Source organism: Panthera pardus, unplaced genomic scaffold, assembly GCF_024362965.1.
Source record: "Panthera pardus isolate Hobbes unplaced genomic scaffold, ASM2436296v1 HiC_scaffold_17, whole genome shotgun sequence".
NCBI lineage: Eukaryota > Metazoa > Chordata > Mammalia > Carnivora > Felidae > Panthera > Panthera pardus.
Window position 1 is genome coordinate 71,778,939 of NW_026526732.1, and position 18,201 is coordinate 71,797,139.

An 18,201-nucleotide genomic window follows, 5' to 3' on the forward strand; every position below is an offset into this window, starting at 1 on the left:
GTAGGGGGCAGAGTCTGGTCACCTGCTCTTAAGGTTTATAATTGTATCTAGGGAAGTGTCTCTAAACTGAATTTAATTTGTAAGAAACTTTAGTATACCTGAATTTATTTCTGTGTACTTTTAGAACTTTGAGAATTAGGTTTCAGGGACTTGGGTGCAATTCTATTGGTAATAGAGACGAGAGGAAATGTAGCTGGTATAGAAACAGTAGAGGTTTGGCTGTATACTCTTAGGAGAGAAAAGATACAAAGGGAAAGTAAACTCTGGGCATAACGTTACACACTTGTCTCTGTTGAAGGACAGGAAATAGATGGCATGAATCTTCATATGAAATTATTATGTAAAGAGCTAGGATCATGTAACCCCTGGTATTAAGGGTAGGTTGGGGGACCAGTGAGGTTACATCATAGGCACATTTACAGTACGTGAATCCACCTGTTATACAGTGGGCAAAAAAAGAAAAAAAAAGTAACCAGTATATCCATTAGCATTATATTGACAGTAAGCAGTAGAAGCTGACTTTGGCTAATTTCAGCAAAGGAATAAATTGGAAGGCTCTCAGGAGAACCAGTCTGGGAAAGTGGGTATGAATCAAGGGCAGGCAGGCATCAAGGACCTGAGCAAGGTCAAACACAGGAACACTTTGAGGAGGAAGCCACCATTGGCATTTGTTGACAGTGACTCTGCTGTTGCTGTGAATAATTTTTGAGCTATTCCTGTGCCTCTCTGTTACTCATTGAACTTAAAATTTTTATGAAGGGAACATTTGATTGTCTAGTTTAGAACCTGAGCCTATTTCTAACCTGGTTGCAAGGAAAGGCCTTTTGGTTTTCAGTGTGAAAACAAAAATTTCTGTATCCATATTTAAAACGGGATCTGTCACTTCTGCCAAGCTAAATCAAATAGTTAGCCTCCTTAAATGCTCCATGGCTCAGTAAATAAAGTATACCCAGTTACTCATGCTGGAAGCTAGGTAGTCATCCTTGACTTCTCCTATTTCCTCACTCCCATATCTAACCCATAGCATATTGTCCTGTTAATCTGCCTCTTAAATGTCTTGAGTTTATCCATTTACCTCTGAGTAATCCTTGCTACTGTAGTCCCACTTGGTATACAACAGAAGCTTCATAATATCTCTGGTCTACAGATTGGTTCCAACACATTATGTGGGGGTGAACTTTAAAAAATGCAAATCAGATTATGCTGTAATTTTGCTAAAAGCCTTTCGGTGGTCTGCCTTTTATTTACTTATTATTTTTCAGCTTTAGTCCACCTTTTAAATCATAGTGGGAGACTGGGACTCTGCAAACTACATTTCTCAGACCCCCTTGCCAGCTCACTTCTTGTTGGATTTTAACAGTAGGAGCCCTGGCAGGAATTTGGGAGATAAGAGAAAGGACTTTGCTTGTTTCTAGTTTCTTTGTACCTCCAGCAGCCAAACATAACTATCACTTCATTCTCCAGCTTCTTTTGATACTCCCAGCACCAGCCCTGCTGCTCCCTCTCACAGGTACCAGCTTCTGGGTGGTACATTCTAGATAGATGGAGTGCCACTTGCATCTCTTCCTCACCCACTGGGCTGTGTCCCCTTAGCAGTTTGAGCAGCCTCTTTTCTGTGCCTCTTCCATAGAGTTTCAAACTTGAGCTGCAGGGCTCTTCTCCTTAGAGGCCAAGGTATCAGCTATGTGGTGCCTACTCCTTCGAGGTTTGAACACCTAGCTCCATGGACCTCCTCACCCTCTTTCAGGCATAGCCTCATACTGCCCTTCCTCCAGGTTCCTAGCTTCTCATGATGCACTTCTTTCATTTTGTTCCCCCAGCCCTTTGGTGGTAGTGCTTCCTGCAGTTACTAATCTCTTGATTCCCTTAGCCTTCCCCTTTTACCTTTTCAGCATTTCAATATCTATATAACCAGTTTTCTCTATTAAATCTCCTGTGTTTGAATTACCCATATAGTTTCTGTTTGTCTCCTAGAAGGGATTTTCCATTTTCTAGTAATAAAGTGAAAAAAAGATTTTCATTAATTCCTAAGTTTGGAACTACTTCTCTAGCCTCAAGCCATGCCATTTCCTCTTTTTCTCTTTATGCTTAGTATTCTGAAATTTTTTTAATTGCCAGAACATGCAAATTCGTTTTTGTCTCAAAGATATTGCACCTGGTAGACTGTGTGCCAAACTCTGTCAGCACTCCTACCTCCCTTTCCTTTACCCTCCCATTCCATAGTTGCTTGGCTAACTCCTGCATAATGCATGCCAGAGGCAGTACACTATAGAGGTTGTAGAGACAGGCTATTGTCTAGGTTTTAATATCAGCTTTGCTTTTTGGCTGGCTTTATGACTTTGAGCAAGTTACTTAATATGTGTTTCAGCTTCCTCATCTGGAAAATGGGGATAATAATTTTACCTACATGGTAGGATTGCTGTAAGGCTTAAATGTGTTAATGTCAAGCACTCTGAACATTGCTCCTTGCTCTGTGCATGGTCATTGCTCAGTAAGTGATGATAACGTGCTGTGATCAGCTCCATGAGAATCCCTCTGGGATGTATTTCCCCACCCCCATGCTCTGACAGGTCCCACCTTTTGTATGCTTCTGTAGTGCTGTGTACTTTACCTTTTCAACACTTAACTATGCTTGGGTTATTTGTTTAGTGTCTTGCCAGCATATAACAGTATATGGGATAGTGGCTTTTTTAAAAAAAAAATTTTTTTTTAATTATTATTAAAGAATCTGGCTGCTTTCAGAGACTTTGGAGTCATGTGGAATATTTTTATATTCTTTATCTTTCCTCCCTAACATGAACAAGCTCCTTATTTTTCAGAGATATCACATAACAAAAGAACACATGATTTGGAATGACTGGAATTCAAACCAAAAAAATCATACCCCAGAAACTTTTGTTCCAAAGCCTGAAAATTTATATGTGCAGAAGAATCCCTGAATACCAACTGCTAAATAATTTCTCTGGTATCTCTCTGCAGATGCAAGCTTGTTTCCCATGAGCAATCCTTTATATTGAATTCTATCTTCTAAAGCCTTTTTCCTTGATCTTTTAAATCTATTTACAATAAGTGTACATAGACGGTATTTTCTTTTAATATTCTACTTGAAGTAGAAAGGTCTGGTAGTAAGATATCTATATCTATATCTATATATCTCTTATATATATGTGTTAAAGTATGGATGAATAGAAAATAATTATGACAGGAAAAAAAATATGCCAGCACCCTGGGATTGAATATTTATTCTATTTCAACATTATATTTAATTCTGAGCTTCTGAGCAGCCAGTGAAAAGGGAAATGTAATTTTTGTCATCATATGAACAGAAGAGGAAAACCACCTCTTTTTTGTGAATTTTAAAATTTATTAGCATAATTTAGCCATTCTCAAATTGTGACTGTAGACCACTAATTCTGCTGAATACTAACAGATATCAGGATTAAGTTTTAAGGATAATGGGATAAATAAGATAAACAGACTCTTTTTTTTTTTTTTAAGTTTCTAATTTTGATTCCAGTATAGTTAACATAAAGTGTTATATTAGTTTCAGGTGTACAATATAGTGCTTCTACAATTCTATTCATCACCCAGTGCTCATCATGATAAGTGTACTCTTTAATCCCCTTTACCTATTCCATTCATCCCCCTTCCCTCCTCTCTTCTGGTAACCATCAACTTATTCTCTATAGTTAAGAGTCTGCTTCTTGGTTTCTCTTTGTTTGTTTCTTAAATTCCACATATAAGTGAAATTATGATATTTGTCTTTCTCTGACTGACTTATGTTGTTTTAGCAGTATATACTTTCTGCCTCCATTCATGTTGTTGCAGATGGCAAGATTTCATTCTTTTTTATGGCTGAGTGATATTCCATTGTATGTGTATACCACATCTTTATCCATTCATGTATCAATGGACTCTTGGGCTGCCTCCATAATTTGGCTATTGTAAATAGTGCTGCAATAAACAACGGGGTGCAGTGGATTAGTATTTTCATATTCCTAGGGTAAATCCACAGTAGTGCAATTGCTGGATTATTGAGTAATTCTGTTTTTGATTTTTTTTTTGAGGAAACTCCATACTGTTTTCCATACTGGCTGCATTGTTGCATTCCTACCAACAGTGCAAGGGGGTTCCTTTTTCTACATCCTCACCAACACTTCTTTCTTGTGTTTTTGATTTTAGTCATTCTGACAGGTGTGAGGTGATAGTTCATGGTAGTTTTGATTTGTATTTCCCTGATGATGAGTGATGTTGAGCATCTTTTCATGTGTCTGTTGGTGATCTGTATGTCTTCTTTGGAGAAGTGTCTGTTCAAGTCTTCTGCCCATTTTTTAGTTGGATTATTTGTGTGTGTGTGTGTGTGTTTAGATTTTGAGTTGTATAAGTTCTTTATAGATTTTGGATATTAACCCTTTATCAGATATGTCATTTGCAAATTTCTCCCATTCCAAAGATTGCCTTTTTGGTTTTGTTGATTGTTTCCTTCACTGTGCAGAAGCTTTTTATTTTGATATAGTTCCAATAGTTAATTTTGCTTTTGTTTCCCTTGTCTAAAGAGACCTATTTAGAAAAATGTTGCTGTGGCCAATGTCAAAGAAATTGCTGCCTGTGCTCTCTTCTAGGATTTTGATGGTTTCCTGTCTCACATTTAGGTCTTTAACCCATTTTGAATTTATTTTTGTGTATGGTGTAAGAAAATGGCCCAGTTTCATTCTTTTCCATGTAGCTGTCCAGTTTTCCCCATACCATTTGTTGAAGAGACTGTTTCCCATCACATTATCTTAACTCTTTTGTTGAAGATGAATTGAACATATATTCATGGGTTTGTTTCTCAGCTTTCTGTCTGTTCCATTGATTTATGTGTGTCTTTTGTGTGTGTGTGTGTGTGTGTGTGTGTGTGTGTGCCAGTACCATACTGTTTTAAATACCCCAGCTTTGTACTATGACTCAAAGTCTGGAATTGTGATACATCTAGCTTTGTTTTTTCTTTGTCAAGATTGTTTTCACTATTTGAGGTCTCTTGTGGTTCCACAAACATTTTAGGATTATTTGTTCTAGTTTTGTGAAAAATGCTATTGGTATTTTAATGGGGATTGGATTACATCTGTAGATTGCTTTAGGTAGTATGGACATTTTAACAATATTTTTTCTTCCAGTCCATAAGCATGGAATATCTGTTTATTTGTGTCAACTTTGATTTCTTTCATCAGTGTTTTATAGTTTACAGAGTACAAGTCTTTCATCTCCTTGGTTAAGTTTATTCCTAGATATTTTATTATTTTTGGTGCAGTTGTAAACAGGATTGCTTTCTTAATTTCTCTTTCTGTTGCTTCCCTATTAGTATATAGAAATGCAACAGATTTTGGTACGTTGGTTTTTGTATCCTGTGACTTTACTTAATTCACTTATCACTTCTAGTAGTTTTTTGGTGGAATCTTTAGGGTTTTCTAAATATCAGGTAATCTGTAAATAGTGAAAGTTTCACTTCTTCCTTACCATTTTGGATGCCTTTTTTTCCTTTTTATTGGAATAAAGAGACTTCTTTTTTTTCTTTTTTTTAATAAGGAGACTTTTTATGTTTTCTCATGACTAAATATTCCTAACACCTTGACATCCTAATATCTTGACTTTTTAGGAGAAAGATATATTGTTTCACTAATTCATTTTGCCACAAAATACATTTTAAAGCAAATATTAAGCTTTGCAAAGTGCTGGCCTAAGTCCTTGAACAACGTGATGGATTATATCTTCAGTACCATTTTTGCAGAAGATATCACAGTTGCTTTTTATTTGACCTTTCCTTATGGTGATGTAAATTTTCTTTGAAACATAATCCAGGGCAAGGCTGACTTCTTCCAAGGAATCTAGATTTTCCCTATCAACCAGGAATTGCTGCTTTTGAAAAGCATGTGCAGGAGTGCTTTGGTAACAAAGTATTTCTGTTGTCTGCCACCCTGCTGGCCTGGTAGTTGGTTTAGGAGCCTCTCAGAGTCATTCCAGACTGAGGCTGATTTTATTTTTCCTAGTGTAACCTGACTGTCCACAACCCATACCTGCTAGGGCTACAGCTGTTTCAATATGTAGCAAGGGCCTGAGCTCTCCACCTTCTCTCCGGGGGCCTGCTGGGACTAATTATTTTGAAAACACTAGTAACAGCATGCTTCCAATTTAGTCTCCAAATGTAAGCTCTTTTCATCATCCTTGCTGCTTTTCAACCTGTTTGTTACACACTTCTTTTACCTTAATCAGCTCTCCCATTTCTCCTCTCCTCTCCTAAACATGTATATTTGCTCTTTAGAACATTTGTTTATGGGAAACAAATTATCCTCTGTTATATTAACTTCTGTTATTTTACCTTCCATCTCTTCATTTAAGGTTTCCTTTAATGTTTCTTCTACCTGCTGGCCTTAACTTGATTAGCTCCATCTTTCAGTTGTTGCTTCTTTTTTCTGACATATCTTTTGGGCAGGAGGTTGGGCAGGTGGGTCAGCATTCTTCATTCTCAGTAGTATATCCAGACTATTACTCTTACACTCTTTTAATTAACAGCCAGCAAGAACAACTTAGTAAAATAAAATTCCGTTCTTTTGAGCCTTATGCCTTTTAACTTTCTTTCTTATTTCTGTCAACTTTTTCTCCTTTGGCGATTTTGGGACCTGGATATCATCTTCATTTTCATCCCACATATTGCCATATTCATTTGGTAGCACAGCCTATCCATCTGTGATTTTCTCAACTTGAATCCATTTGGACTTTATTTTTATATATGGTGTGAAGTACAGTTTCGTTCTTGATGATCCACTGATGGGGGAGCAGTGATGGTAACTTGACCATTTGAGGAATGATGAATTTTGAAGTATAGAAATTGCCCCATAAATTGATTGGCTCTAAGAAGATAAGGACTGATTAAAAATCCTTAGGAATGTTGAAAATGTTTAAGATATTTTGTTTAATGTTTAATATATTTAAAACTTTAATTTTATAGAAATGAATGAGAATTGTACCTGAAATGATGATATCTGGCTATATCATAATCTTGATTCAAAGAGAAAGGTTAGCTGTTTTGCTAACTGAAGTGTAGGAGAAGAACACTGGATAGTTTGAGGCCCAGCCATTTGCAAATCACTTGTTTCCTCTTTTTCCCTAGTGCAAAGTGGAGAGAGTAATAACTAATTCATAGAATTGTTGGGCTAAGAAAATGCAGTAGTTACATATAGATGTATGTGTGTTTTGTAAACTTTGATGTTTAAGATCTAATAAAAGTTAGAGAACCATTCTTTCTTAAGATGGGACATAAGGTTGCTCTTTGACATCACATTGTCTCCAAAAAAAAAAAAAAAATGGGTGTTTTTATAGAAAAAAATATTTTAAAAATTTAATCCGAATGATAATGGTTGGGGCCAGGAGGTGGGGGGATCTAGTGAACGTTATTCTATGCAACTATTGTAAGTCTAAGGAAAAAGAACTGTTATTTCTTACGACCCTATGCTAGAATTGCACTGTTGATATTACTTTTTTTTTATTAAAAAAAATTTTGTTTTTTTAACATTTATTCATTTTTGAGAGTGAGAGAGACAGAGCATGAGTGGGGGAGAGGCAGAGAGCGAGAGGGAGACACAGAATCCGAAGCAGGCTCCAGGCTCTGAGCTGTCACCACAGAGCCCGACGTGGGACTTGAACTCACGGACTGTGAGATCATGACCTGAGCTGAAGTCAGACGCTTAACCGACTGAGCCACCCAGGCGCACCAATATTACTTTTTTAATGTTTCATTTACAGGTATATGATGTTGATCGATGGCACAAATGAAGTTTTTATGATTGATAGAGATAATTCGGTGTTTCATGTTTCAAATCTGGAATTTCCATTTCGTAAAGATCTCCGTATACATTTATCAAATACTCTCTTGGATGGGGTAAGTCATATATTGTTGTTCTTGTTGTTTTTTAAATTAAACATTGTTGTTTTCTTTCTCTTGCAAATTGTATTTTTATTAATCCAATAGGAAACTTACAATCTAGTTCTTTTTTAGTTTTTTTTTTTAATTGAGGTATAATTGACCTGTAAAGAAAGAAATCTAGTTTTTATTAGGATGTTAAATTTCATTTATCTCTTACCTTTGTTTTCACTTGACCATTGTCTTGAGTCTGAGAGTAAATGAACAAAATTAAATCTATTTTTTTTTGTTCTTTGTGATTAAAAAAAATAATTCTTGTTCAAAAAGACTAATTTTATTATTTTATATGTCAAAATTGAATTTTAATTAAGTGATACAACATACCACATTTCCCTTGGCTCTTTAAAGAGAATCATGCCTTTGAAAGCAACCACTGTACTTTAACGTTTGAAGTTTGAAAGCTAATAAGAATTTTCCCATTTCAGAAAATCTATATTTAATAATCCATAAAATTACTTGGTTAAAAATATTTTAACTTTCTTCCATACAAACAGCTTTCTTCTAACCAATTCTGAAAATATTTATTCATTGTAAATAAAAATTAAAATAGTATATATAGAACATTAGAAAAAAGCTGGTAAAAATCACCTGAACCTACCATTGGAGTAACTTCTGTTACCATTTTGATGAACATTGTTCCAGACTTTTCTCTTTGCCACAGTGTTGTCTTATGTCTGCTTGTGTGGTATATAACATTTTTATTAGTAATAGCAACTCAGAACATAGGTCCTTTAGGGTAGTTGGGACTCAGTAAGATTCTGAATAATGTTGGAACCTCTGCTTTGATTAAAAATGAGTGCTCTGGTTAAATATATATACACAGGTATAGCTACATATTTTGTGTGAAGAGAACCAAGTATTATATGTATTTTTGTGATTTGTCTTTTTTCCCCATGTAGCAATTTGTTTTGGACACCTTTCTCACATAAATGTCTGAATGATGTACCATTGTATATGTAAACACTATAATTTGGGGTATCCAAAGTATCTTGACTGTGAAAATTTTGTAGGGGATGCTCTTTAAAAATATGAGCCATCTCAATAGCCCAACCTCAACCTAATGAATTAGACTCTCCCAGGGGCCAGAGTATCTGTACTTTCAATAAGCAAGCAAGTGAAAGGCGCCTGGGTGGCTTGGTCAGTTAAGCATCCAACTCTTGATGTTGGCTCAGGTCATAGTCTGGTGGTTCAAGGGATTGAGCCCTGTGTCGGGCTCTGTGCTGATGGAATGGAGCCTGCTTGAGATTCTCTCTCTCCCTCTTTCTCTTCCCCTCTCCTATACTCTCTCTCTCTCTCAAAATAAATAAACTGTTAAAAAAAAAAAGAAAAGAAAAAAAAGAGAAAAGGAAACGCTCAAGTGATTCTAATCAGGCAAGTTTAAGAAACACTTCTGTAATTTATTTAACCAGTCCTCTTTTGGTGGGCATTTTGACTTTTTTTTTTTTTTTTTGGTAAGACACTTGAATGCATATCCTTGTATCTTTTTCCTTTCACATTTGTGCAGTTGTATAACTAAGATTCTTAGAGGTGAGATTATAATGTGTATTAAGAAACTTTTGATTGCAAGTCACTGAAGCCCAACTTAAAGTAACTGAGGAAAGAAAGAACTCTTTTGGCACAAATCATTGTTTCAGGTTGGCCTGCTTCTGGCTGGATCTGGGGGCTCAAAGGATACTGGCCAAGTTCTTTCTCTTTCTTTGCTTTACTTGTCTGTTTGGTCTCATTCTGCATGAAGGCTCTTTTACATGAGAGGCAAATTGCATTATAGTGCAAGCAGAAAGAAAACTCTTTCTCTTCCAACATCCATATGTCAATCCCAGGGAGAACTTCAAAAGGCCTGCCTGAGTTACGTATCCATGGAAGAGTGACACTGGAGGCTGGTCACTTGATGGCAGCACTCCCGCTTGGAGTGCAGGAGGAGTAGTGGTTCTAAGAAAGGGATGGTAGTAGGCTATACCTTGTTCCCATGCTGTGGCATGCCAATTATAAATATTGACAGACGTAACTGGTACCCTTCTTTCCTGAACGTTTAAACACATGCACAGTTCTGTGAACCATTTGTAAAGGATATGTACGTTGTCTTAAATGCTGGGTTTTGAAAATTGAATATTTTCTAATTGGATGAGGGAAAGACTTCTTTTTTATTTTATGGGACAGTATAGCATAGTGGTTAAGAGCCCTAACGCTTAACTGATGATGCCTTACTGGCTTTATCAGTTATTTTATGAGGGATTTAAATAATTTACTCAGTTTCTTCATCGGTAGTGAAGGGAGGCTAAAAATAGTAGATTTTGGTGCTGTTGTGAAGATTAAGTTGGATAGTTTATAAAGTGCTGATAACAGTATCTGAGACATAGTAAGTAAATGTTTACCTCTTTTTTGCATTTATGTGAATTGTTAATGAGGTTTAACAGTTTATTCTTTATGAGTTATTGTGTTTCTTCTTTGAGTTGCTGGCTCAGATCCTTTATATGTTTTTCTATTGGGTTTTCACCTTTTTCTTACTGATATATAAGAGTTTTTTGCCCATTAGGGTATTTCTGACATGGATATTGGAAAAAATGTATCTTACTTTTTGGTGTTTTCTGTGGCACGAGTTTGAATTTATATAGGTAAATTTATGTTGGTAAAATTATAAACTACTATAATAGGGTTTTTAAAAAATATTTATTTATTTTAGGAGAGAGAGAGAGAGAGAGAGAGAGAGAGAGGAAAGGGAGAGAGAACCCCAAGCATGCTCTCTGCTCTGTCAGAGCAGAGCCTGACACGGGGCTTGATCCCACCACTGTGAGATCGTGACCTGAGCTAAAATCAAGAGACAGACGCTAAACCAATTGAGCCACCCAGGCACCCGAAACATCTTAGTAATTAATATTTGCCTTTTGTGTCATTTTAAGAAATTTTTACTCATTTTCCTTCTTATTCATATTTTTACTTTACAATTGTTATAATACCCACCAGTATTTCCTTCCTGTATTTCTATGGTATTTTTTGTATATTTAAATACATTTGAATATCTGAAATATCTGAAATACATTTTGAAAGAAGGAATAAGATAAGGGTATGATTTTATTTATTTCCAAATGTCTAAACTGTTGTCTCAACACCATTCAGTGAATCTATTTTTCCCTTTTTGTTATTGTTGTGTCTGTTTTTCCTTTTTAATTGGATATATTATTTTTATTGTATAGTGGATTCCCTTATATATCATTGTTTCTTTCTTGATTTGTTTTTTCATTCCATTAATATTTTGGTCTTTCAGTGGTAGTTTTAGGTTGATTTTAATACTCTGACTTTAGCATACAGTTTAATGTTTGGCAGTCCAGGTGTACCCAATCTCCTGGCCATTCTGAAGTTTGCTGCTTAGATTTTGCTCTCTTTAGCTTTTGGGTGAATACGCTATTTGATTAAGAAGTTAGGCTGTACTTCATGTGCAAATCTATACAACAATGAGCTTATACTTCTCCCTGCAGAGTAATCTCTGGTAGGCTTGTCTTAAGACCATTCATCTTTCTCTGCTGTTTTTGGTTATATGGTTTATCACTTGGCCACACCTTCACTGTCTTTCTTTGGAGGAAAAAGGGACTCTACATCTTTCTTATAAAACTTCCTGCAACTTCAGGTCTCCCTTTCTATAGGGATGCTATTTCCGTGTAAAAAATTTCCAAACTTTCTTCAATGTTGCATCTTTTTTGTGAGCCAGGTTGAATTATGTGTGGCTAATAATTCTTTGGAATTTGTACGAGAATGCTTTTTTTTTTTTTGTCTTAATCAAGATGAAATTTGCTCCTCTTTCTGGTTTTTATCCACTATTGGGATGATAGGGAGTGGCTTGTGAATGTTTACTTAAATTCTCAATGATAGAATGATCCTGATGAAAATCACATGCATAAAATATATATTTGTTTAACAGAGGGAATCCCACTTTCCAAGTGACCTGAATGCTTGTGGCCCCCATCCTATGCTGTTTGTTTTTATTTACCAGCTAGTTATTTGAGTGTGCAAACCAGAAAATGGAAGACTGTGATGGGAGAATAGGATGTTTGAACTAGTCACTTCTTTTTTTTTTTATTTTTTAATTTTTATTTTTGAGAGAGAGAGAGGGAGAGGGAGAGAGACAGTGTGAGTGTGGGAGGGGCAGAGAGGGGGAGACACAGAATTCAAAGTAGGACCCAGGCTCTGAGCTGTCAGCACAGAGCCCAGCGCAGGGCTCAAACTCACAAGCCGCGGGACCATGACCTGAGCTGAAGTTGTATGCTTAACCGACTAAGCCACCCAGGCGCCCCTGAATTAGTCACTTCTGAGGTATAGTTTGGGGTGATGAGAAGGTTCGGGATGTGATCGAGGAGGGTGAGAGGTTGAGGTTGTGTGAAGAAGAGCAGTGGAAGTGAGATCAAGGTAATGAGTGATGGTAGGAGTCCAGGTTGAGAGGATGACTATGAGCAGGTACTAAAGGCAGAATGAGGGTAGCATAGTTGGATGGAGTGGCAGAGACTGAGCAGAGTAAATAGAGTCACAAAACAAAGAGATATCTATACTGTCTACTCTGGGGGACTGCTAGTAAATTCTCATTCCTGTGACAGTGTGCAGTAAATGCCATTTTGTAATAAAATGACACATGTGTATATATATGCAAACATTTGTAACATATGTACGTGCATGTGTGTGCAATGCGTACACACACATGGTATGACTGGTACCCCTGGAGTTTTGCCGTTTGTAACCTGCACAGCCAGTGTGACAGCTCTGGTAGTTAGTTCAAGGGAACAGCAAGAATAGTTTTGTTTGTGTTACTCTCATTTACAATAGAGTTTTTTAGCATTATAATTAATAAAATAAAAGGAAGAAAAAGACTTTTAAGTTACAGCATTTGTCATAGTTTAGCATAGTTTGTTGTTGAACTGATGTTTTTAAATGCCTTCCATGTTCAAGTTGCTGTGCCAAGTGCAGAGGGTTGAAAAGAAGGCCTCGCCCTTGAGAGATTTCACTGCACTGGGTAGGGGTGGAGAAAAATTGGTAGTGACAGGGGAGACCTTCAAATAAAACAATAACTTGACTGGTATTTTACAGAAGTCCTGTGGTGGTTTGGAGGAGAAATAAATTATATCTAGTTAGTTTGGAATGAAGGATGTTTTATAGAGGAATTGGCATTTGATATGGAAAGATTTCTTTAGAAAGAGATTTTTGTTGGACATGGGCTGAGGGCATTCCAGGTAGGAAATAATGCTTAAAAATTAGATGTTTAACCATCTGAAGATTTAACTGAGCAATACTATTTATTTTCACCCCGAACTTGGACAAATGAAAACTGCATAATAGACTCTTGTGAAGTTTTAAAATAGCATTATGATTCATGATGTCAATTTACTTGGACCAGAATTATAGTTGCCATATCTGTTTTTCCAGTTAGTTAATTAAAACAGTCCTCTGTAGTTTCCTGTTTCTTCTACATTTTCATTTGCAAATTGTTTTTGTAAAATTCCAAATCCAAGAATAACTCAAACTACCTAATTGTCTGGCTGTCATATGTGAGCATTGAAGCTTTTGTTTTGCTCTCTAAATTATGTTCTTTGACCCACAAAATGCAGAAAATAGGAGTTTAGAAGTATGGCATTAATTCATTTGAAACAATCAGTGAAATTCAGTTAATTTTATACTGAGGCTAAGAGGAGAATGTAGCAGTTAATCACCAAAGTTAATAGCAAGAATCTTGGAAAAATGGCATGTCTGTTCAACTGTTAATGTTTTATAAAGGAATATGCATACTCATTGTTAGAATTTTAGAAAGTCTGTATATCATAAAGTAGAAAAAATTCAACTGTTAAGAAGAGGTTACATTTTAACATTTTGTTGTATCTTCTTTTAGTCATTTTGTTGTGCCTATATTTACAGAATATGTATAATTAAATGTATATAGCTGACATTTAATGTATGCTGTGTATCTGGGGTTCGTTCCATCATTTTCCTTCATTCTGAGGAACTGATCTTAGGATTTAAGAAAATTTAGTTTTATTTTTAAAACTTGAAATATAATTTACAAACTATGAAATTCACCCTTTTAAGCTGTATAATTTAGTAGTCTTTAGTATATTCACAAGATTATGCCACCATTACTGCTAATTCCAGAATATTTCGTCACCTAGGTGGCCTTAGTTGAGTGGATTTCAAGGAATGGGTTATCTTTGAGATGAGCTTTGGAGGTCTACAGGTTTCCAGAGAACAGTTAATTATTTCCTCTCATTAAAACCCTTCAATGGTTCCCCATTGCCCATAGCATGAAACCCAAACTGCTAAACATAATATTCTTTATATCTGGGCCATGCCTGTGTCTTTGCCATTGTCTTTGATTGTGAACCCTTGAAACATAACCTCCATCTATACTGAGCTTTGGACAATTTGCTTCAAAACCATCATTTCCATGCCTTTGTAATACAGTTTGGCTCATCCACTGTCCTGCTAGGAAATGACCACTGTGTCCTTCAGGGTTCAACTCATGGGTCCCAAGTGTCTTAGCATACCTTTCTCTTACTCTTCAGGTGGAAATAACTACTCCTTGTTAGGCTTATTCCCTATGTATTTGGTATTCCTTTTCTTATTTGGCTGAAAGAGTGTAGGTTTATGTTTGTTGTCTTGGTATAGTTAGCAATATATCAGAAGTATTCTGATATAGACAATAAGCTACATGGCCACTCTATATGGCCATCTATCATTAAAGCTGTAACTCTTCATTGGACCCAGCTACTTAACTATTCTCTTCTCTTTCTGGGACTCTCCTCTGAAGGTAGGGACTGTATGCTTAATTTCTCCAGCACTTAGAGCTATGTCTAATACGTAGTTTCGGCTCAGGAAATATTGGATGGATAGGTAGAAGGGTGGATACCTGGGATCTTCAGTAAAAAGGAATGGAATACAGAAAAGTACAGAGGATAGGAAAGTAAAACATGCAGGTGTTTTGTTTTGTTTTGTTTATTTTTTGGTGGGGCCCACAATTGAAGGATTTAAGGTCTAAGTTTCTCCACTGCAATACTTAATACCAAAAGACAATGGAGCAATTTCTAACAGATTCTTGAGCAATATGAAATTGATGTATCTTCTAGTTTTGTGGTTTTTTTTTAATGTTTGTTTTTGAGAGAGAGAGAGGGAGGGAGGGAGAGAGAGAGGGAAAGGCAGAGGAAGAGAGGGAGACACAGAATCTGAAGTGGGCTCCAGGCTCTGCTCTGTCAGCACAGAGCCTGACGTGGGGCTTGAACTCATGAGCCGTGAGATCATGACCTGAGCCTAAGTCAGACACTTAACTGACTGAGCCACCCAGGCACCCCTGTTGTAGTTTTCTTCAGTTTTTTTTTCACGTTTAGGTTTGTTGAGCATCCTTTATCTATGGGTTTACAATTTTCATTAAAAGTAGAACATTTTTTTACCACTATTTCTATCCTTCACCTGTTTCAAGATTTTGTTATCAATGCTCTTTTCATTAAAAAACAAACTTTTTTCTGTTTTATTTTGGATAGTTTCTCTTGCTGTGTCTTCAAGTTTACTAATCTTTTTTTCTGCAGTGTCTAAATTGCTATTCGTTGTATTCATAGTATTTTTCACTTCAGGCACTGTAGTTTTCACCTCTGAAAATTCATTTTGAGTCTTTTTTATGTCTTCTATATCTCTGCTTAACTTTTGGAATATATGGAATACTATTATAATTGTCTTAATTTTCTTGCTTGCTGATTCTGACATGTTTGTCAGTTTTGGGCCTATTTTTGATTGGTTTTTCTCCTCCTGATGGGTTGTGTGTATATATACATTTTTTCCTCCTTGCATACCTGTTCAATTTTTGACTAGATGCTGGACATTTAAAATTTTACCTTGTTGGAGGCTTGATATGTTTGTATTCCTGTAAATATTTTGAGCATTGCTCTGGGATGCATGTAATTTACTTGGAACTGGTTTATACTTTTCGAGTCTTGCTTTTAAGATTTGTTAGGTGGACTAAAGCAGAGTTTGGTGTAGGGATAGTTATTCTTTACTATTGAGACAAAATGCTTCTCTGAGTCCTCAGGGCCCTGTGAATTAATCTGGCTTTTAGCAGCAGGCATTATTCCCCATCTTATCTCAGTGCTTGTATGGTTCCCTCCAAGTCTTTTTAGTGGTTCTTTTCCCAGCCTTGAGTAGTTTCCTCATATTTATGCTCTGTTGAACATTCATGGAAGTCTGTGTCAGGATATCTGTAGTTCTTTCTTTGCATCTGTCTCTGTCTCTGTCTTTTTCTCTCTCTGTCTGTCTCTGTTATACTCTGCCCTGAGAACTCTAGTCCTGTTGGTCTCCCTGGACAACGTGTTCTGTTTTTTTTGCTTTGTTTTCTTTTTTAATTCAGGGAGGCTGCTGAATTTACCTGGAATCCCCCTGCCTGCTTTGAAGCCCTGGAAACCCCTTGGGCAATTAACTGGGACAATTGTAAGGGCTCACATAGTATATTTATTGTGTCCTACAGGTTACTGTCCTTTGTTGTTAGATGTCCAGTGCTTTGGTATTGCTGCCTATATTTTGTCTACTTGGTTTTTTTCAGGCAAGATGGTAAATCTAGTTCCTGATTCTCCAGTTTGATTAGAAGAGGAAATTTGTTTTCCCTTCTTAACTGGGTTTTATTAAAAATTTTTTTAAAATTTATAGTTGTGGTAAAAGCCACATAACATGAAATTTACTATCTTAACCATTTTTAAGGATACAAGCCCAATCGTGTTAACTATGTGGACAGTTTTGTGTAACAGCCCTCCAGAACATTATCTTGTAAAAGTGAAACTCTGTACCCATTAAACAGCTCCCCATTACTTGTAGTCTGTGACAACCATCATTCTGCTTTCTATTTCCGTGATTTTAACTACTTTCGATACCTCATATAAGTGAAAATCATATAGGATTTGTCTTTGTTTCTGGCTTATTTTACACAGCATAATATCCTCAAGGTTTATTCATGTTGCAGCATGAGATTTCCTTTTTTTCAAAGCTGAATATCATTCTGCCATATCTGTATACCACATTTATTTATCCACGTATCTGTTGATGGATATTTGGGTTGCTCCCACCAGTTAGCTATTGGAATAATGATGTTATAAACATGGGTGTACAAATACCTCTTCAAAACCCTGCTTTCAGTTCTTGGGATATAAACTCGGAGGTGGGATTCCTGGATTATATGGAAGTGCTATTTTTAATTTTTTGACAGAACTGCCATAGTGCTATAGAACTGCCACTGTACAGGTGCTTCCACCATTTTACAGTCTCAACAACAGTGCCCAAGGGTTCCACTTTTCTTAACCAAAGTTTTAAGCTTAGGTATTTTATATTTACCTACTTTTCTGTAGCCTAGGGCAATGGTGGCAGCTGTAGGGAAGGGGGACATTGTGGTGGGGAGGCCATTTGGGAATATCTCAGCCTAGGTATTGGGTCTTTTGTTAGAATCCTTGAGTTCTGGTCTTTTTAGAAAGCTTTCGGTGAATGTCGTCTTTAGCTAATTGGGAATCATATATTATTCCAGTAATGCTCAGGTTATTTCTTTAATTTATTATGGAGTCCAGGAGTCTTTCTTCAGGCAGAAAGAGTATTGTGCTATTTTTATTACTTCTATCAGAAGAGAGAAGAAGGAAGACGAGAATAACTACCGAGTTTGTTTCTATCTGTATTTGAGTGGAATAGTGACAATTATCAAGAATTTATCATTTTACAAGTAGAGCTTCTAGGGATTTGGCGAGCTGGGAGCTGAACCCTGGTGTGCCTTTTTGCTTTACCAGAGTCTTAGTAGTTTTCAGTGTTTTAATGCTTACTTGTGTATTTCCTTTTACTTGTTTTGTTTGCTGATAATAAATTTTCCGTTTTGCTATTTTTAATGTCCAAAGGAAGATATGTTTTTGCTCATTTCATCAGGTAATTTGGGAGAGAAATGCTGTGATGTCTGCTATCTAAACCTGGAAGTTCACTTAATTTCCAACCTTATATTGAAAATAATTTTGAAAATAATAATCCTGTTTTTGGTGCCATCTTGATGGCTCATAAAATTCTCAGATACAAGTATTTAAGTAAAAATATTTTAGTAAACAGTTTAAGATAACGAAGTGATTTAATTTATGCCATGGGTTGGGTTCAAGATAATAACCATAAATAAATACCTGTAGGTTAACAAATACATATTTGGGAAAGAGATTAATTAGTAATAGTTTCTTAAAGTATATTTGTCCTAAATCATTGTGTTCTTTGTA

At 36.1% G+C, this 18,201-nt stretch overlaps 1 protein-coding gene across 1 annotated transcript in view; it reads left to right on the plus strand.

Moving 5' to 3' along the window:
* RNGTT (RNA guanylyltransferase and 5'-phosphatase) overlaps positions 1-18,201 on the plus strand; it is a 306,404-nt gene that overhangs the window by 77,585 nt on the left and 210,618 nt on the right. The window contains exon 9 of the mRNA XM_019442831.2: positions 7,780-7,915. Coding sequence (XP_019298376.1) covers positions 7,780-7,915 — 136 coding nt within the window. The remainder of the gene's footprint in view (positions 1-7,779; positions 7,916-18,201) is intronic.